Genomic DNA, 20,723 nt, shown 5'->3' with positions numbered 1-20,723 from the left:
AGCAGTGCTCTCCCCATTGGCCTGTGGAGGGAGAGGAGGGTGTCAGGCCCATGTCAGGATAGGGACTGTGTCCACCTGATTAACTTAAAACAATGCTTAGAACAGTACCTGGCACACAGTAAGTGCTTAATAAATATTATAATAATAATAATAATAATAACAGTAAATATCTGCCTCTCCTAGCAGACTGAAAGCACTGAGAATCCAGCGAACCTGTGTCTGGCTTCTGTCTAACTCTCCTGAAAGCTCAGCATAGCATTCTGCACTCAATAGATGTTGAATAAATACCAGTGATTGGTAGAATGATTGACTGTTTAAGTGGGAAGCCCAGCCACCCCTCCTTCAAAGCCTCCTAGAGGGCCTCCTCTCCAGGAGGTCTTCCCTGATTATCCCCAACTTCCAGGCATGACAGGCCTGGAGACTCTTCAGCGTTCTTGGATTGATTAATTTATTGTATTTATCTGGCATCGATACCAATTCTCTCTCAAGTTTGGTGATAGCTCAATTGAGGTCTACTCCTAGGTTCACAAAGGGCAGGGATCACATCTTTTCCTCATGTATGCTTCTTAAGTTTCTGGCACAATCCTCTGAATCCCATAAATGCTCAATACAGCACTCTACACAAGGTGGGCAGTCAGTACAGCCCTCTGCCCACAGTAGACAGCAGAGTTGTTGACTCTGTATCTCTGGAAGCTTTTGCAGTGAGGAAATTACCAGCTTTTCCCTACACCTTCATGGGGTTACAGCAGGAGAGACTGCAGTTGAACACCAGGAAGGACTTCCTGGGGCTTTGGGGACACAGGGGCTGCAAGCTGTGAGTTTTTCTGTCTATAATGATCTCAGCATCTTCCTTCCCCACTGGACTGGCAGCTCTTTAAGGGCAGGGATTGCATCTACTAACTTTGTTGTCATTCATTCAGTCAGTCATTTATTGAGTAGTCATATTTATTGATTACTTACTGTGTGCAGAGCACTGTACTAAGCACTTGGGAGAGTACAATATAACAATAAACAAATACACTCACCACCCACAGTGAGCTCAGTCTAGAGGAGACAGACATTAATATAAATAAATAAATGATAGATATGTACATAAGTGGTGTTGAGCTGGGAGAGGGGGAGAACAAAGGAAGCAAGTCAGGGTGATGCAGAAGGAGGTGGAAGAAGAGGAAAGGGGGCTCAGACAGGGAAGGCCCCTTGGAGGAGATGTGCCTTCAAAACCTTATTGAAAAAAATTGCCTGTCAGATATGAAGAGAGAGGGCTCTCCAGGCCAGAGGCAGGACATGGGTGAGAGATTGGCAGTGAGATATATGAGAACAAGGTATGGTGAGTAGGTTGACATTAGAGGAGTGAAGTGTTTGCACTGGATTGTAGTTGGAGAGTAGTAAGGCAACGTAGGGGAGGCAAGGAGATTCAGTGCTCAAAGCCGATGGTAAGGAATTTCTGTTTGATGTGGAGGTGGATGGGCAGCCACTGAATGTTCTTGAGAAATGAAGAAACACGGACTGAACATTTTTCCCCAAAAATGATTCGGGCAGCAGAGTAGAGCATGGGCTTGAATGGGGAGAGACAGGAGGCAGGGAGGTCAGCAAGGAGGTTTTTACAGTAATCAAGGAGAAATAGGATAAGTGCTTGGATAATAATAATAATGGTATTTGTTAAGCCCTTACTATGTACCAACCACTGTTCTAAGCAATTGGGTAGATACAGGGTAATCAAATTGTCCCATGTGGGGCTCACAGTCTTAATCCCCATTTTACAGATGAGGTAACGGAGGCACAGAGAAGTTAAGTGACTTGCCCAAAGTCACACAGCTGATAAGTAGCAGAGCTGAGATTAGAACCCTCGACCTCTGACTCCCAAGCCCGGGCTCTTTCCACTAAGCCAGTGACAGTGGAAAGACAGTGAGTTCCACTTGGGACAACCTGATTACCTTGTACCTACCCCAATGCTTAGAACAGTGCTTGGTACATAGTAAGTACTTAAATACCACTCTTATTATTATTATTATTATTTGGGAATCATCTGCGTAGAAGTAGTAGTTGAAACCATGTGGGTGTAGATAGAGAATAGAAGGGGAGCTCCTTGAGGGCAGGGGTCCTGTCTGCCAACTCTATAGCCCTCTCTCAAGCATTTACTATAATACCCTGCACCGAGCAGGCACTCCAAAATGCAATTGATTGATTGACTGATTGATTGTTCCACCAAACTGGACTGTTTGGAGCCAGGGAAATCATGTGAAGTCTCCATTTCCCTTGGGGGGGGGGGGGGTGGTTCAGGCCACTTTGGGATGAAAGTGGAGTGGAGGCTGTGTCCCTGTAATCTTGTGCCACCACCCCCTCCCCTCTGCCCAGATGGCACTGCTCCATCAGCTGCAGTGTTTGCCTTGCCGAAGGCAGCCCCAAGCAGCGTCTTCCCCGACAGGCCTTCCCGAGGCTATGAGAGGTTCCCGGAACGTGTTTGGGAGCCACCGAGGGCAGCTTGGTCCCGGGGGAGGGGAATGGGGGAAGAGCCCCCCAAAGAGACAGCTTTCGCCTCAGCATTCCTGCCCAGGGCAGGGAGACTCAGCCAGGGAAACCACTAGGTTCCCCATCCCGCTTCTGGAGGCTCTGTTGCTCCGGTTGCTCCTGCTGTTGCTCCTTTTGCTGTGGTTGCTGCATGGCTGCTTCAACTGCTGCACTGCTGCTCCTACTCCCTTCCTGCTGCTGCTGCTGCTGCTATTACTCCAGCTGCTTCTGCTGTATTGTTGATCTTACTCTCCTCCCGCTGCTGCACTGCTTTGCCCCTCCTGCTGTTCATATTTCTCCTGCTGCTGCTCTGGCTATTCCTCAATCAATCAATGAATCAACAAGCGTTACTGTATGACGAGCAATATACCAAGTGCTTGGGAGAGTACGATACAACAGAGTTGGTAGGCAGTTGTTTTTTTTAAAAAATTTTTTTAAAAAATTTTATTTGTTAAGGATTTACTATGTCCCAGACACTGTTGTAAGCACTGGTGCAGATTCAAGCCAGTCAGGTTGGATACAGTCCATGCCCCTCATAGGGTTCACAGCCTTAAGTCCCTTTGTACAGATGAGGTAACTGAGGCACAGAGAAGTTAAGTGACTTGCCCAGCGTCACACTGCAGACAAGTGATGGAGCTGGGATTAAAACCTAGGTTGTTCTGACTCCGAGGCCAGGGTTCTATCCACTAGACCACACTGCTTTCCTGCTTACAAGGAACTCTTCCTTTTCTGTTTCTTTTCCTGCATCTCCTCCTCCGCTGCTGCTGCTACTCATTCATTCAATTCAATCATATTTATTGAGTACTTACTGTGTGCAAAGCACGGTACTAAGCACTTGGGAGAGTAAGATATAACAATCAACAGACACAGACTCCTTTTGCTGCTGCTAATGCACTGCTGCTCCTTTTTCTGTTTCTGCTACTTTTCCTGCCATTCCTGCTACTCCTGCTGCTCCACTGCTCCTGCTATTCCTGCTGCACCACTGCCGCTGTTCCCGCTACTCCTCCTCCTACTGCCTCTGCTCCTTAAGTGTATGCCTGGGTCTCTCTCCAGCATGCTCAGAAATCTCTGCCTAAGTGCTCACCCTCTTTGCTTCCTCAGCTTACATCTCCCATGAGGTCATTTAAAATCACATCTGTTACTTTCCCACACCAACATACACTCGCGCTCTCTGCCTCCTCCCCGCCCATACAAATACCACCCGCCCGCAGCAGTGGGAGCCAGGCTGTGGTGGCAGCAGACTCGTTGGGAGAAGCCCATCTGAGAGCTGGGTCCTCCAGTTCCAAGATCCTGCCCCTCCCTCCTCCTCCCCCACCGCCACCCTGCCCGGGAGGAAAAAGGCCCCGGGACGGATGAACCTGGCTGACCTGACCTGGAAGCCAAGAATATGTGAGTCCTTCTGACGTCGGGACTGGGTTTCCTCCCTGGGTGCGGTCCGGCCTGCCTGCTCAAGGACCCCTGTCGGCCCGTGGGTGGGGTGGGGCTCTAGACTCACCTTTCCCCTCCCAGCGCCGGGCTCCGGGGGCAGGGAGGGGGATGACCCTGACCCAGGCTGGCCCTCTTGGCAAACCCAGCGTTTTGTGCTTCACGCGCACCTGCCCTCGCACACCTTCTCCCGGATGGAGAAATGAACTGGGCACAAATTGGGATCCAGGAGGCCCTGTGGGGCTGGCAGCTACCGGCAGAGTCCCCTCCCCTGCCCCTCCTTCCCTCTCCAGCAGAGTCCTCACCAGCCCCTCCCCTCCCCAGTCCCAGGCTCCCGGAAACCCCACCCAGGGTCTGGGCTTGAGCGTTTTATCAGTGCTCCAGGCGGGCACGCTGGTGGGCAGGCAGGCACTGGGCTCTGAGACCATCGGTGGAAAAGTGAGAAAGCCTCTTCGGAGCTGGGGCATCACCGTCGGAGAAGAAGTTGGGCTGGGTCAACCGCAGGTCTGAGCCTCCAAAATGTTGCTGAGGGTGTTGTGGTCCCAGGAAAAAAGAGGGGGCTGGGCCACAATTTCAGGGGTTGGAGGGGTTGGGGATGGGGAATAGAGGCTTTTACTAAGAGATTGCTGGTGGTGTTCAAGGAGAGGCAAGTGTTATCATGGTGATGGTAGTGACCTAGTGACAGTGGTGGTGGTGGTGACAGAAGCTGATGGCTACAGTTTATGATTATGGTGACTAACGATGAAGGTGATGATTAGTGATACTAGTGGGGTGGTGGTGGCTAGTGAAAATGGTGATGGTCGTGATGACTGTGGGTGGTGGTGGTATTGACTAGTGAAAATGGTTGATTGATTAGTGATGTTAATAATGATGGTGGGGTGGTAGTGGTGGTGCTAACTGTTGAAAGTGGCGATGATCAGTGACGATAGTGATGATGGTCAGGTGGTGGTGGCTAGTGAAAATAATGATTGATCAGTGATGGTAGTGATGGGGGGATGGCCAGTGAAAATGGTGATGATCAGTGACAATGATGATGATGATAATGATTAGGTACTAATAGCTAGTGAAAATGGTAATGGCCAGTGATAATGGCAGGGGTTGGTGGTGACTAGTGACGATGGTGAAGATGACCCGGATGATTGGGGACGGTGGTGATTAGTGGCATTGGTGATGATTATTGATGATTGCGGTGATGGTGGGGATGGGGGTGATGACTAGTGACGATGGTGAGGGTGGCACCAATGATCAGGGAAGATAATGACGATGGTGGTGACCAGTGATGATGGTGACAATGGCAATGATGGGCAAAGAGAACGATGAATCATCCCCTGAAATACTTAGCAACCGGGCCCTGAGGTTTGGCCTCCCGAGGTTGAGGAGAAAGGTGTTGACGTTTGTGGGATGGAGGGAATTTTCCCATGGGGACTGCAGCCCCTTTGGAATTTGAAGTGCCAGTTCTGCATTTTGCAAGAGAGGGGTTAAAGAGAGCACAGGTTGAACACCGAACAAAAGTTCTTCACCCAACCCTGCACCGGAGGAACCTGCAGATTGGGGATGGGGCAACCGCAGCCCCCTTGACCCTTTCTGCCTAGGCTCGGTGCAAAAATGCCACAGAGGAGAGACGGGTAGGGAAAGATTGCATCTCCTAGCTTGCTGAGCCTCTGATAGCGACCCCTGACCACAATGGTCACCATTGTCACAAGCGGATACTGGGGAACCAGGCCCACAGCAGCCCGTGGTTGGTGGGAACCGAGGGACCAGGGATCGATCAGGGAATGGGAAGCTGCCCAGGGGATGTGGTGGGTTCTGGCCACTTGCCATGGGTGGATCTGGGAAGCTCCAGGGCAGTCAGCATCAGAAGGAAGCAGAGAGATTTAGAGGCTTGGGACTAGGTGGCTTGCAGCTGGTGGCCACGGTGAAGCAAACCTGTGGAGACTTCTAAGTGGCAGATGGGAGGTAGAGCGAAGGGGGTAGGGTGAATGGGAGGATGAAGGTTGAGCTTGTCTTTCCAGCCCTGGGAAAAAATGGATGCTGCTTCCATTGTTCTTTTGGGAATGCCAGGCTTCCAGAGGTCGTGGGGAGGGGAGGGCAGGGTGTCTCTCAAAGTGTACTCTTGGTTTCTCATCCCCTTCAGCCTCATCGTTGAGCCTGAGAAGTGGGGGCTTGGGGGTGGCCTGTCCGGTAGCCCCTGCAGCCGGGATGGCCCCAGAGGTTCCCTGAGAGCCTAAGGAGAGACGGTGAGCATCGGGGGGCCCCCTGAGCCCCTCTCAGGAAGTCCCAGTGCTCCCCCCCAACCCTGAAGCTGGCCCGTTTCTCCTGTTGGTCCTGCCAGTTCTTCTTCCTCCCCTGGGCCACTTAGCTGACTGAGAGACCGAGCAGAGCCTCGGGGGGCTGGGTGGAGCCTCGGATGGCCAGCTGGGCAGAGGAGGAGGCTAGCCTGGGAACCACTATCTCCCCATGGGCGAGGCCTCAACGGTCCCCCGGGTAGGTTGGACCAAGTCTGTGGCTGCCCCTGGGCAGGAGTGGCCATGGGGATCTAGGTCTGTGGCCTGATAGAGGCCATTTGAGACAGCTCGGGGCCATAGACTTTGTCAGGGGGACCTGGAAGATTGGCCTTCAGCCTGGGATCAGTCACACTGACCACCTACCCTGCGGGGGGGGGGGGGGGGGCGGGACGGGGCGGAGGTAGGAAGCATAGGGAAGGCAGGGAGAGGTTGGGGGAGTGAAGTGATCAGTGGTCTCAACTATAAGTTCATGAGAAAGAACATGTCTGCCAACTCTGCTGTATTGCACTCTCCGAAGTGCCTATCACAGTGCCCTGCACAAGCAAGAACACAATCAATACCATTGCTTGATTAAGGGGGGGCCTGAGCCTTGTGACCAGCCTTCCCCCCGACCTCCAGGAGCCCCTCCGGCCCCCACCCAACGTGTCCCTGGGGAAGGATGACAGCATGGCAGACCCCCTGGACTTCCTGGAGGTTGGCAACTTCCGGCCGCTCACCTGCGAATCTCTGGCGGCCATCGAGGCACGGGCCGCAGAGAGAAAGTCTGCGAGGGCCCAGAAGGGGACAGAAGCCCCAGGCCCCAAGGAGGAGAAGCTGCGGCCACAACGGGTGCTCAAGGCCTGCAACCAGCTGCCCAAGTTCTATGGCGAGCTGCCCACCGAGCTGGTGGGGGTGCCTCTGGAGGACATGGACCCGTTCTACAGCACCAGAAAGGTTGGCTGGCCCACGACGGGGGCAGGGCAGGTGGTGAGGGGCTCAGGACCGCGGCCAGGGGATGGGGTAGGAGGTGTGAAGCTGCCAGACTCTAGGCCACTCACTCTCCATGACTCCAGGCTGCATTTTCAATCCCCTCAGTAAATCTAAGACTGGGAGGGGTGAGGAGAGGGAACCAGGGTCTCAGGAGGGCAGGAGTCCAGGGCCAGCACAGTGTGCTTGGGGTCAGGGGAGGTCCAGGGCCAGGCCCACCCAGGAGCAGCAGAAGTGTAGGAGGGGAATTGCATACAGCAGGTCAGTCAGTCACAAAACCGGTCAGTCAGAGGTACAGCCACTCAGTTGTACAGCTGGTCAGTCAGTCACACAGCCGGTCAGTCACACAGCTGGTCAGCCAGTCACTCAACCGGTCAGGCAGCCAGTCAGTTAGCCAGTCACATAGGCAGACAGGCATACAGCTCATCTGTCAGTCACCCAGCCGGTCAGTTGTATAGCCGGTCATTTAGGAGAAGGTGGCAGGAGAGACTGTGATCCAGGGTGTATGGAAAGTTGCAGAGTGGAATTGCTTCCAACCCGGAAAGCCCTACCCCAGTTAGCCCCACCCCAGTTAGCCCTGCCCCAGAAATCCACGCCCAGTGGCTCAGCCTGATAATGTGCCAGCCTACCTGGAGGAGCTGTCCAGTTCTGGTGCCATATCATTAGACTGTCAGCTCTTTGAGGGCAGGGATCGAGTCTACCAGTTTTCACAAGGGCTTAGTACAGTGCTCTGCACCCAGTAAACCCTCAGTACAGACCACTGATTGATTGATTGAATCTGCACCAGTTCCCACTGTTCTTCTAATCCACCAGAGAACCAGGCTAAGCATTTTCCTCTGTCTTCCCACGGCAGTTCCAGCCTTGTCGCTGCCCCTGATGAGATTGCCTTTGTTGTCCCTGCCCCGTTTATGTTGCCTGTGTTGTGTTGTCCATGTTGTGCCGCCCCTGTTGTCATTGCAGACCTTCATGGTGCTGAACAAAGGGAGAACAATATTCCGATTCAGTGCCACCAACGCCCTGTTTGTGCTGAGCCCGTTCCACCCCATCAGGAGAGTCGCCGTCAAAATTTCCGTCCACAAATATCCTTCCAGCTCATCCGCCCTTCTGCCTTTTGCCTCCTAATTGTCTGGGAGTCCATAAGATTGACAGCCGCTGCCCTGCAGTGAGGAGAACTCTTGAATGGAGATTCATCTTGCTGCTGGCCAGATTGGATTTTAGGGAGCCTGGGGCCAGACCCAAGGGCAGCAGTGGGGCCAGGGGGAGGGGCTGGAGGTGGAAAGCTGAAACACCACCTGTCCATCTAGTAAACGTAGGGCAATTCTCGGAGGGAGCCGGTGGGTGAGAGCGATTGCCCTGCCCCAAAGCAGTCCAGGTTCTGGAAGCGCTTGCTAAAAACGTCTCCCTGAGGCAGCAGGAGCAACTTGGGTTTTCTTACTTAAGCGTTGAAAGAGGAAGGGTCCAGGCTGCTCTCCAGGGAATTGCCTTGCCCTCCAGTGGGAATTCTGGGAATGAGGATAAAAGAATCGGGGCCGGCCCAAATGCCTCACGACTGAAGTTTCCGCAGTTGAGTATTGGAGAGGAAAGTGGGGCTCCGGGGTCAATTTCATATGCTGAATAACAACTCTTCCTTAATCCTTCCCTGCACATACTTCAGCCTCTTCATCATGGCCACCATTCTGGCCAATTGTGTCTTCATGACCCAAGCTGACCCTCCTCCGTCGGCCGAGTATGTATGGCTCCTGGGACCCCTCCCTGGCCACTTCTGTCTGGCCAACCCTGTCCTGGCCTCTCCTGGTCTTTCTGATGCTGTCTTGTCTTGCCTAGCCCCATCCTGTACAGCACTGGCCTGTCTGACCCTGGCCTGTCCCGACCCTGTCCTGTCCCGACCCTGTCCTGTCCCGACCCCGTCCTTTCCCGACCCTGTCCTGTCCAGCAGTCCAGCTCTGTCCTGTCCACTCTCAGCCCTGGCCATTCCTGTCCTTTCAGACTCTATTCTGTTCACTTCTTATTGAGTTGTTCTCTACTCCTGAATGACCAGTCTCACCCCTCTTTAGTCAGCACCATCAGACCCAGGCCCTGGTCCCCCCAGCCACAGCTGAATGACCCCTTGTCCCTCATTTCTCTAAGGTACACATTCACTGGTATCTACACATTTGAATCATTAATAAAAATCCTGGCCCGTGGATTTTGTCTGAATGAATTCACTTATATGTGGGACATGTGGAATATCCTGGATTTCTGCATCATTATCCTGGCGTGAGTCACTTTACTTGGGAGGGGTGGGGCTTATCTCCATTGGACAGTGGGCAGCTGATCTCAACTCTGGGGGTGAGGGGAAGCAGGAAAAGCCTTCTTTTCCCTTGGGTAGGGAGAACTACCCCCCTGCACCACTGTCTCCATCGTCCTTGAAATAATCATTATGAGGAGCTTTTATACGGTTGCCTCGGGGAGCTGTGGTACGGTTACTTTTGGGAGCGGGGGCAAAGTTGCCACAGGAGCTATGGCACAGTCCCCATGGGGAACTTCGGAAGATCGCCGGGGGGAGTCTCATCCTCAGTCCTTACCCCAGGTACCTTGCGGAATTTGTGGATCTGAAAGGCGTCTCAGCCCTGCGTACATTCCGCGTGTTCAGAGCCCTGAAAACTGTGTCGGTCATCCCAGGTGAGGTGCTCCGTTAGCGGGCTGGGGATCCTGTGGGCTGGGGCTGTAAGAGGGAGTCCAAGGAAGTGGGTGAGACAGTGCTTATTCTGCACTGCCCATCCCCATCCCCATGAGTTCACAGCCAGCGGGGGAGGGAGACCAGGAATCCCATTCCCATAGCATAGAGGACACCAAGGCCCAGAGAGGTTCGGTGATTTACCTGAGGTCATTCAACAGGCCTGGGTCAGAGCTGGGTTTCTTGCCTCCCAGTCCTGGGCTCTCTCCACCCCCATGGGGTTGCGCTGCCCCTCACTTCTCAGGGGCCATGGGGCCCCGCATTTCCAGGCCCACGGCTGCTGCCCACTCAGCACAGTGGCCCATGGTTCATCCACCCAGTGGATATTCATTCAATAGTATTTATTGAGCGCTTACTATGGGCAGAACACTGTAGTTAGCGCGTGGACTATACAATTCGGCAACAGATAGAGACAATCCCTGCCCAATGACAGGTTTACAGTCTAATCGGGGGAGGCATACGGACAAAAACAAGACAACATAATCACGATAAATAGAATCAAGGGGATGTACGCCTCATTAATAAAATAAATAGGTTAATAAAAATATATACAAATGAGCACAGGGCTGAGAGGAGGGGAAGGGAGAAGGGGAGGAGCAGAGGGAAAGGGGGCTTAGCTGAGGGGAGGTGAAGGGGGGAAGGGGGAGGGAGCAGAGGGCAGAGGGGGAGCGGAGAGGGAGCAGAGGGGGCAGAGGGAAAAGGGGAAGCTCAGTATGGGAAGGCCTACTCTCCTCTCCCAGGATTGAAGGTGATCGTGGGGGCCCTGATCCATTCGGTGAAGAAGTTGGCGGACGTCATGGTTCTCACCGTCTTCTGCCTGAGCGTGTTTGCCCTGGTGGGACTGCAGCTCTTCAAAGGGAATCTGAAGAACATCTGTGTGAAGAACTGCTCTGCCCTCAACCTCACTGAGGAAGGTCTGCCCATCAATCGGACGTGGGACTTCTGCAGTAAAGACACAGGTGACCTTCACTGTGGCCCCAGGGCCAAGAACTCGGTCCCCGCTGACCCCCCGGCTCTAGGCCTGGCTATTCCACGGGACCCCCCATGGCAGACCCTGAGAATCTGGTTAATGGTGCCACATCTCCCCATCATAACTCCATGTGCCACATCTCCGGGTGCCACGATTCCTACCGTCACATCCCCCTGCTGCCATGATTCCCCGTGCCATGCCTCCCAGTGCCACACCTCCCATTGTGTTGCCTCTGGGTGCCACATCTCCCAAGGGCACGCTCCCCAGTCCTCATCTCTCCGCTGTCACACCTCCCTGTTCCACATCTCCCAGGGCCACAATTTCCACTGCCCACCTCACAGTGCCTGGTTTCCCCAATGCCACGTCTTCCACTGCCACGCTTCACACCTCCGCATGTACCAGTTCCACATCCTCTCCTGGAGCCACATTTCCTACTGCACGGTTCCTGAAGCTTCCTCTTTGGGTACCAACTTTCTGGGCACCACGTTTCCCAATGCCTTCATTTTTTAATCAACATTCCCCAGTACCACCCCCTTTAGCCCAGTTTTACTTATGTCCTGCTCCTACTGCCCACAGTTCCTCAACCTTCTCGGATGGGGGCAGGGGCAACCTGTGGCCCGGCTGAAGGAAGCAGACGGGTTCACGGACCCCAGCCAGCACTGCTTTCCTCTGCCCCTCACCCCGTAGTTTGATCCTCGGACTCTGGGTGGCCTGTCCTCTTTCTCATAGATTATCGTGCCTTTAAGAATGGGACTCAGGATCATTTACTGTGTGGCAACGGCTCAGATGCGGGGTGAGTGACGCCCCTCCTCCCCCCGTTCCGTGAGGCCAGCGAGAGTTGGATAGGAACTCTGCCCTTCGGCCCTGCCTGGTCAGTGGGGTACTGAGTTGGTACTGACCTGCACCCTCTCTCCCGGTCTACAGCCAATGCCCCCACGGTTATTGGTGCCAGAAGATCGGCCCCAACCCCGACTATGGCTACACGAGCTTCGACTCCTTCGGCTGGGCCTTCCTCTCCCTCTTCCGTCTGATGACGCAGGATTACTGGGAGCGACTCTACCAGCAGGTGGGACCGGGCTGGTGACGGAAACCCTGGGGAGATGCTGGGGGTGCGGACGCATGATGGGGGAGGGGCTCCTGTCAGCACCAGATTTCACCCCCGCTGTTCCAGTCCCCCCACTGCCCTGTCCCTTCCCTCGCCCCACCCCACGAAGTGCCGGAACCCGGGCCTGGCCCGGGTTCCGGCGCCTCGGACCGGGCATGTCGGTCGGGTTCCGAACGTGAGTCCGGCTGCAATCAGGCTGTCCCAGGAGGGGCTTGGTACAGTGCTCTAATCTCGGTAGACGCCGGCGGGCGTGGGGCGAGGTCTCCTGTCGGAATCGGCAGGGAATACCGCTCACCCTCCAGACCCTCAGGGCATCCGGCAAAGTCTACATGATCTTCTTCGTGCTGGTCATCTTCTTGGGCTCCTTTTACCTGGTGAACCTGATCCTGGCTGTGGTGACCATGGCATACGAGGAGCAAAACCAGGCCACTATCGCGGAGACTGAGGAGAAGGAGAGAAAGTTCCGGGAGGCTCTAGAGGTGCTAAAGAAGGAGCACGAGGTCTGGATGGCAGCCAGTCTGGGCCTCAGAGGGCGGTAGGACGGCCTCCACTTGGGCTGGGAACAAGATCACCTGTGGCATTTGCAGGGGATGAGGGTGGAGGGGGTCGTCAGAGTGGGTGAGGGGTGGGAGGGTCAGGAAGCAGGGGTGAGGGGGAGATAAAGGCTGGGGAGGACAGGAGGCTGCGGCTAGGGGCAGTGGGAAGGTGGGGACCAGAGCAGGGGTCGGGGAGGTATAACCACATCTTAGTCCTCTTCTACCCAACCCCGTCAGGCCCTGGAAGCCCTAGGGATCGATACAGCCTCCCTGACCTCGCTGGAGACGTCACCCCATGCCTCCAGGCTGACCAAGGAGCGGAAGAGCTGGCGCCGGCCTCGGGGGAAGCTATTGGAGGCAGACGACCACCAAGACGGCGCCAGGGCTTCCGAATCAGAAGCGCTGCCCGGCCAGCGGAGGATGGTAAATTCTCCGCCTAGTGCAGGCGGCCGATGGCTCCTTGGTTTGGGAGGCTGGAATGTCCCCAGAAGCCACCGGCGTCCCCGTCGGCTGATGGAGTTACCCAGATAATCACCCTCATGGGAGAAGCAGCCGTCTGGTTCCACGGTCTCCACTGTCCCCCCAGGACTCCAGAGGCCCTGCTTCTCCAGCCTCCAACTGAGAGAGGCTGCTGGACAGAGTCGAAGCTGTTGTGGGAGTGGAAATAGGGCCTTGAGGGGCTGTGAGTGATTTAGCCACTCTCTCCAGTCTCTGCACCTGCACTCCCCTGCTGGGGTGTGGATGACTGAGAGCGACCCACTCCAAGCCCCGCTAAGGACCTTACAAAGGTCGCAACATTGATTTTCAGAGATCAGTTGCATGAAAGAAGTGTTGATGAAATTTACTAATCGCCTATCAGATAGGCACGTTTGAACCAAGAAAGGTGGAAAAGGCTTTAGCTGGATAGGGGCACTGAACTTAGGCTCCAGAATCTACCCGATAGTTTGCAGTCTTGACCTCAGATCTGGTGTCTTTTCCCCTCCCTCCTCCCCTCCCTTCTCTCTTTCTTCCACCAATTTGTGTTTCCTGCTTGTCTGAAAAATGACTAAATTAACTCAGTGATATTCATGGGATCTGGTCATACATAGAGCACTGTCCTGGATGCCTACCACCTGCAAAGCACTGCATTGGACACCTTCTGTGCCCATTCTGTGCACACAGTGGTGGGAGGAGGAGGCAAAGGCTACAGATGGAAGAGGATAAATGTGAAGAACTGCACATAGCTCAATTATTTCCTCAATGCTAAAAGGTGGCTGTAGGGTGGGGACCCTGGATTGGTAGATACTAATGTGGGAGGAAATGGGATGCCAGGTTTTGAAGCTGGTGAGCACTGTGCTGTGGTGGATTGGTGGGGGGGTTCCAGCCTGGAGGAGTTTCTGGAGGGTCAGCGAGCTTTACCCACAATCTTGCACGGGTTGGGCTGAGTGCCAGCAAGGACACAGTTCAGGGGTCGTGGTGGATGCAGCCAGATGGCTGCGGTGGGCGAGGCCTGGGGCTGCGGATGCAGAGGAAGGGGTGGGCAGTGGTCTATGGATGTTGCAGTTGGCACGGCCGGGGTCCCGGGTGCCACGGTAGTCGGCGCTCCCGGATGCCAAGGTAGGAGTGGTGGATGTTGCAGGTGACGCGGTGGGCGTGTCCGGGGGGGGGCGCAGGTGCTTCACTGGGCTTGGTCTAGGGGCTGCGGGTCCCGCGGTGGGTCTTTTCGCAGCGCAGGACTTGTCCTTTTCTCCCCGGGTGGACACCTAGTCCGTCCTGGGCCTCAGCCACGGCCCCGGTGGGAGCCCGGCCAAGCGCAGGACCAGCCACGGCAGCGTGTTCACCTTCCGGCCCCGGGGCAGGGACGGCTGGGCCACGGAGGCCTCGGAGGACGACGGCAGCTTTTCCGGGGAGAACGAAAGCCGCCAGGAGGCCCTGCGCCTGGCACAGATGGACAGGCACCTCAGCGTCCAGGACCTGGTGAGATCAGGACGTGTGTGTGTGTGTGTGTGTGTGTGTGTGGCGCGCGCGCGAGCGAGCGCCCAGTGAGGAGGAGGAGGCATGGATTCAAATGCCAAGCCCTCTTCCTGGTTAGCAAGCATTCTCCGAAAACCGGGTTGTGTCTACGAGCCAAACCCTGTGAGACATGGGGCGTGTCTACCCGAGTCATTCTCTGGGAAGCTGGGGCTGGGATCCCCACCCCTCATCCCGGGGACCCGCTGGCCTGAACTGAAGGTGGACCATCAGTCCTGCCCTGCCCTGCTCTGATCTTCTCTGCCCTGGACAGGATGGATGGGGTCAGCTGGGTCCCCGAACTAGGGAGTCAAATCCGGGCCATCCGGTCAGGGCCTCCTGCTGACCCCGGGCCCCCTCTCTGCTCCGGCTCCCAGGCCGCCACCGGAGCTCAGAGGAAGAACCGGCTGTCGGTCCAAACCTTGTCCCCGGACTATCTGGATGAACCCCTGCGGCTGCAGCGGGCCATGAGTGTGGTCAGTGTCATCACCTCGGTGTTGGAAGGTAAGGGAGGTCCCGGCCCAGAAGGGGGCTCCACCCTGCTCCCCGCTCCCAGCCCCCGGCGCCCAGGACATCCCCCGCCACTCTCCCACCCCCTCTCCAAGCAAGGGGGACCGGGCACCAGAGGATGGGGCTGAGCCTCTTCTGTGAAATGGGGATTAAGACTGTGGGCCCTATGTGGGAACATGGGCTGTGCCAGTCCTGGTTGGCTTGCATCTACCCCAGCGTTTAGTACAGTGCCTGACCCACAGTAAGCACTTAACAAGTAACATCTTAAAGTGATACAGCTGAAAAATCAGTCACTTGCCTGCTGTGTGACCTTGAGCGAGTCAGTTTCTCTGGGCCTCATCTTTAAAATGGGTATTGAGAGTGTGAGCCCCATGAGGGACAGGGATCCTCATCTTTAAAATGGTATTGAGAGTGTGAGCCCCACGAGGGACAGGGATCGTGTCCGGCCTCATTAACTTGTGTCTACCCCAGCACTTAGAACAGTGCTGGGCACATAGTAAGTGCTTAACAAGTACCGTGATGATTATTATTATTAGATGTCGGGGCCAGGCGTCAGGGAGCTGGGCCGGGAATGAGAGGGCAGAGCTGGGCCCCCGCAGCAAGGGGTGGGGCTGGGCCGAAGGGGGCGAGGATGGGGCTGGCCGGCCCTAATGGAGGCCGCCCCCACCCCGGCCCCCAGAGCTGGAGGAGTCGGAGCAGCGCTGCCCACCATGCCTGAGTCGTGTGGCCAGCAAGTACCTCGTGTGGGACTGTGGGCCGCGCTGGCGGCGGTTCAAGCTGATGGTGCGGGCGGTGGTGACGGACCCGCTGGTGGAGCTGGCCGTCACTGCCTGCATCGTGCTCAACACGCTCTTCATGGCCATGGAGCACTACAAGATGACAGAGACGTTCAAGCTTCTGCTCCACATCGGCAACCTGGTAAGTCCCCGCACCCCCTGAGTCCCCAAGTACCCGAGGCTTGAGGCCCCCAACTTCTGGCCCTAGACCTCCGAACCTTCTAGCCTGAGCCCCTGAACCTCTGAGTCCTCGAACCTCCCAGACCCCGAACCACTGACCCTGGACCTCTGAACCTCCGAGACCCCAAAACATCTGAGACTCCAAACCTCCAAGCTCCCAAACCTGTTTCCGTGCCCCTGAACCTCCAAACTCCTGAGCCTTCGAGGCCCCAAACCTCTGTTACCATGCCCCTGGACCTCCAAGCTCCTGAGCCTCCAAGGCCCCAGACCGCCAAGCCCATGAACCTGAAGCTCTGAGCTCCTGAATCTCTGAGACCCTAAACCTCCAAGCCTGTGCCCCTGAACCTCTGAGCCCTGAACCTCTAAATCCAAAAACCTCTGAGTCCCCGAACTTCTGAGCCCCCAAAGCTCTGAGGTCATGCCCCTGAATCTCCAAGTCCCTGAACCTCCAAGACCCTTAACCTACAAGCCTATGTCCCTGAACTTTCAAGTCCCTGAACCTCCAAGACCCCAAAACTCCGGAGCCACAAGCCCCCAAATACCTGAAGCCTGAACCCCACAGTCTCTGCCTCTAGAGCCACCAAACCTTGAGCCCCTGAACCCTGGAGGTTGGGAACCCCCGAGTTCTCAAACCCCCCACTCATCCTCGGTCCCAGACTGGGGTCCTCCGCCACCTCTGTTTGAGGCCGGGGCAGGCCATCACAGAGCAGTCTATATGTTTCCTTCAACATCCGGGCTCTGTGCCAGGCCTGGGAGAGCCTTAACTAGACACTGACTCCTTCCCAGGAAACATGAGAGTGCCTACACTAGCCTCCCCATCGTCCCGATGTGTGTCCATGATCTGATAATTGTGTTACATGAGCCTATTAATACCAGCTCCCCCTCTTGACTGTAAGCTCGCTGTGGGCAGGGAATGTGTCCATTATTTTGTTACATCCTACTCTCCTAACGCTCAATACAGTGCTCTGCACACAGTAAATGCTCAATAAATACCATTGACTGACTGATCAGCTGCCCCGAATTCTGCCACCGGGGCTGGTGGCCGGCCAGGGGCCAAGCCCGTAGGGGCTTGGGGACCCGAGAGGGGATGTGAGCACAGTTGCCCCAGCTGCGTCCTCTCCGTGCAGGTTTTCACTGGGATTTTCACAGCCGAAATGGTCTTCAAGGTCATTGCCCTGGACCCCTACTACTACTTCCAGACCAGCTGGAACATCTTTGACAGCATCATCGTGATCCTGAGCCTCATGGAACTGGGGTTGCCGAAAAAGGGCAGCCTGTCTGTCCTGCGTTCCTTCCGCCTGGTAAGTCCATCTCTCCCTCCGTGCCCTCTCCAAAGCCCCTCTGTGCTTTCCCCAGCAGGAAACCCTGGCCGGTGGCTTGCGTGGTGTCTATGAGTACCTGTTGTGGTTTCTGGGCGCAAGTGGTTGGGGGTGGTAAATGGTGAGAACATGGCTTTCACAATCATTCCTTATCCTGCTCCTACAGATGCCCAACCCCTTCCTCCGAATCCCACTAGCCATATATTAGCACTGCCCCCTACAAGTGGTCTTTTGGTACACTCTGTGTCATCTCCTCCAGAAAGCCTTTGGGGTTAATGCTGGGCAATTGCTGTTTTCTTCGGCTGGATGGGCTCTCCAGTTCTCTAGACTGTAAACTTGATGTGGGAAGGAAATGTGTCTGTTAATTGTTATATTGTAGTCTCCCAAGTGTTTAGTGCAATGCTGTGCACACAGTGAGCACTCAATAAATACGATTGAATTAATAGTCCCTGTGATAGGGACTGGGAGTAATGGAGTGGTTTGAGACCTCTCTTGGACAGGAGGGGCTTCTGGGAAGGTTTCAGCCCCTTGGGAGATGGCAGCACAGTGAACTAAAAAGGGAGAGGAGCCATTTGCAGGGGAAACAGCGGTGGGGGATTGGCCAGAAAGGGTTGTGTGGCCCCGGACTGAGGGGCTGGAATCTAGGGAAGGTTGGGGTCCCTGGAGCCCATAGCAACACGATCCAGCCATATTGCTGGCGATGAAGGCTGCCCTATGTTGGGGTACCCCAAGTCCAGACCCCAGGAATGGGGGACAGCAACGGGCAGGCCACGGTGCTGAGCAGGGGGATGATGGAAGGCATGTGCAGGGTCTGCGGGGCGATTGGGGTGTCACTACCCGAGGTCTGTGCAGGGCCTGCAGAAGAGCAGCTATCACCATAGCTTGCCCACTTTGGCCCACCCGACCCGCCTTGTGCGGGCTTCCGCGGTCCCAGCGCTCAGAGCCCGGGCCGGAGGGCAGCAGTGTGGCTGGGAGTACTCCAGGGAATGTCCGGGCTTCGATTTTGCCCACAGCTGAGGGTCTTCAAACTGGCCAAGTCGTGGCCAACGCTCAACACCCTGATCAAGATCATCGGGAACTCGGTGGGGGCTCTAGGGAACCTGACTCTGGTGCTGGCCATCATCGTCTTCATCTTCGCCGTGGTCGGCATGCAGCTATTCGGGAATTCCTTCAACTGCACCAAGAAGAACGAAACCTTCGCCCCCCCCATCACCCAGAGCAACAGGGAGAACTTCCGGCGCTGGCACATGGGCGACTTCTTCCACTCCTTCCTCATTGTCTTCCGCATCCTGTGCGGCGAGTGGATCGAGAACATGTGGGAATGCATGGAGGTGGCCCACAAACCATTATGCCTATTCATCTTTTTGCTCGTCATGGTCATTGGCAACCTGGTGGTGAGATGGTGCTTGAGGTGGGGGAGGGGCAAGGGACTGAGAGAGGGAGGTTGGGGAGGGAGAACAGGATGGAGGAGGGAGAGAGAGAAGGGGAGGGAGGGAGAAGGGGAGGGGAAGGGGGAAAGGGAGGGCAGGAGTGGAGAGGAGAACAGGGTGGGAGTTGGGTAGAAATGATGGGGAAAGAGTGGAGAATGGCGAGCAGGGAGGAAGATAGGGGAAGAGGCAAAGGGAGGGTTAGGGAAGTGGGAGTCTCCCTGTAGACCTTAAGACCTTTGTGGGGTAATGTACTTTCCCAACTGCTTTGTACAGTGCTCTGCACATAGTAAGTGCTCAATAAATCCCATTGACTGGTTGATGGGAGGAGAAAAGGGGATGATGAGGTGGAGCGGTTGCAGAGCCGGTAGCTCTTGGGGATATGTGCCCCCTTCCACCCTCCAGGTGCTAAACCTGTTCATTGCGCTGCTGCTCAACTCGTTCAGCGCGGACAACCTGCTGGCCCCAGAAGAAGACAGCGAGCTAAATAACCTGCAGGTGGCCCTGGCCCGCTTGCGGGCCGCCGCGTGGCGGGGAAGGCGGATCGTGCTGGATGCCCTCATGGGCTTCTGCAAGCTCCCTAGCCTGGGGGCCGAGAAGCCGGCCCCTCCGAGCCCGGGAGCCCCCAACCACCTAGGGCCTGAGTCTTTGGAATTCAGGAAGGCCGGGAAGACCGGTGGTGAGACGGCCCCCAATGGGGCAGTGCGGCAGTGGGGACCCTGTTGGGAGGTGGACGGTTTGCTGTCTGGCCCCGGCCTGGTCGTCACGGTGCCCATCGCCGAGGCCGAGTCCGACATTGAAGATGGGGAGGACGAGGGCGACAGCCAAGATCGTCACAGTGCCAACTCCCCTCCTGCTTCCCCCAGGCTGGTGAGTCTCCTCCATCCTTGGCCTCTGAGATAGAGATCAGGGAGGCTCGGGGCCTATGGGGTTGCCCCATTGCCTAGCCCTCCCTCCGCTCCTCCCCACCTCATCCACTTCCTCGGGCTGTCATGGGGAGAGTCTTCCAGGGAGTTAATTCATTCAGTAGTATTTATTGAACACTTTTAGAGAATGTGGTGTTCAGGGGAGTGTCAAAAGGAGGGGTATTCATAATGTGCCATCTCAGGAGTGGGGTTTCAAGGAGGAAGGGACTCGGGGGTGGCATTTGAGGTTGTCCTTTGTCGAAGGGGTCCTAGAGGGTGTGGCCTCCAGAGATGACGATGTCTTGTTGCCCTGGTTGTCGGCGATCCATTGTTTCCAGGCCTGAGCCCCTCGTGGTGACCCGACTCGCCCGACTCTTCCAGGAGCCCTGATGGGCTGACTCCCGGGGGTCCCGGGTCTCCCGAACCCACGCACAGTCAGCATTCCTTCCCGCTAGGATGCTGAGCCTGAGGAAAGAGTGGCTCCCCCTGAAGGACACTGTACACCAAACCTCAGGTCCCCAACCCCCTCTCAAGACCTGGCTCTGGACGTGGACAAAGAGTGGACAGCCAAGGTTTCCCAGCCATACTCCACAGAGGTAACGCTGGAGCCTCCCAATCCCGTGGCTTCTGAGCTGGAGACCTCCTGCTCCCTCAGCTCCCTCATGTCTCTACCTTCCTGCCCGTCTTGAGAGTCACAGGGATGCCTTTCACCGTGGCCTCAGCCGGGGCTAGAAGCCGAGGAGGAGGACTTGGGAGGCGGGGGAGGGGGTGGGAAATGGCAAAGACTCCGGGGAAGCATGTGCAGAAACCAGCTGGACCCTGGGCACTTGCTGGGTGGGTCCCCCTGCCAGGCCTCAGACCTCCTGTGGTCCCGGGGTCATGCCTGTATCTGCAGGCAGCCGGCCTCCTGGCCGGCTGAACAAAAAGTACCAGGCCCAAACGGCTCTATCAGGCGATTCCTGAGGAGGGGGCTTTTGGGGAGACTGAGTCACAGGATGAAGTGGCCAGAATGGCACAGTACTGAATGGGATTTCCTATTCTGACCCGGACCTGGCCAGAACTTCCCTAACTGAGACTGCAGGGGAATGGCTTGTTAAGGGAGGGGA

The 20,723-nt window shown here is 56.0% G+C and overlaps 1 protein-coding gene across 1 annotated transcript in view; it reads left to right on the top strand.

Moving 5' to 3' along the window:
* Nucleotides 1-7,013: 7,013 nt before the first annotated feature.
* SCN10A (sodium voltage-gated channel alpha subunit 10) overlaps nt 7,014-20,723 on the top strand; it is a 28,885-nt gene continuing 15,175 nt past the window's right edge. Inside the window, exons 1-17 of the mRNA XM_039913965.1 lie at nt 7,014-7,151; nt 8,145-8,263; nt 8,830-8,919; nt 9,312-9,440; nt 9,754-9,845; nt 10,641-10,859; nt 11,600-11,663; nt 11,795-11,936; nt 12,278-12,510; nt 12,817-12,934; nt 14,258-14,467; nt 14,878-15,004; nt 15,690-15,928; nt 17,094-17,267; nt 18,299-18,679; nt 19,118-19,582; nt 20,073-20,213. Of these exons, the coding sequence (XP_039769899.1) occupies nt 7,125-7,151; nt 8,145-8,263; nt 8,830-8,919; nt 9,312-9,440; nt 9,754-9,845; nt 10,641-10,859; nt 11,600-11,663; nt 11,795-11,936; nt 12,278-12,510; nt 12,817-12,934; nt 14,258-14,467; nt 14,878-15,004; nt 15,690-15,928; nt 17,094-17,267; nt 18,299-18,679; nt 19,118-19,582; nt 20,073-20,213 (2,970 nt within the window). The 5' untranslated portion in view covers nt 7,014-7,124. The remainder of the gene's footprint in view (nt 7,152-8,144; nt 8,264-8,829; nt 8,920-9,311; nt 9,441-9,753; nt 9,846-10,640; nt 10,860-11,599; nt 11,664-11,794; nt 11,937-12,277; nt 12,511-12,816; nt 12,935-14,257; nt 14,468-14,877; nt 15,005-15,689; nt 15,929-17,093; nt 17,268-18,298; nt 18,680-19,117; nt 19,583-20,072; nt 20,214-20,723) is intronic.

This window comes from Ornithorhynchus anatinus, chromosome 13 (assembly GCF_004115215.2).
Source record: "Ornithorhynchus anatinus isolate Pmale09 chromosome 13, mOrnAna1.pri.v4, whole genome shotgun sequence".
NCBI lineage: Eukaryota > Metazoa > Chordata > Mammalia > Monotremata > Ornithorhynchidae > Ornithorhynchus > Ornithorhynchus anatinus.
The sequence above is the reverse complement of the archived record's forward strand: the minus strand, read 5'-3'. Positions and strand labels throughout refer to the sequence as shown.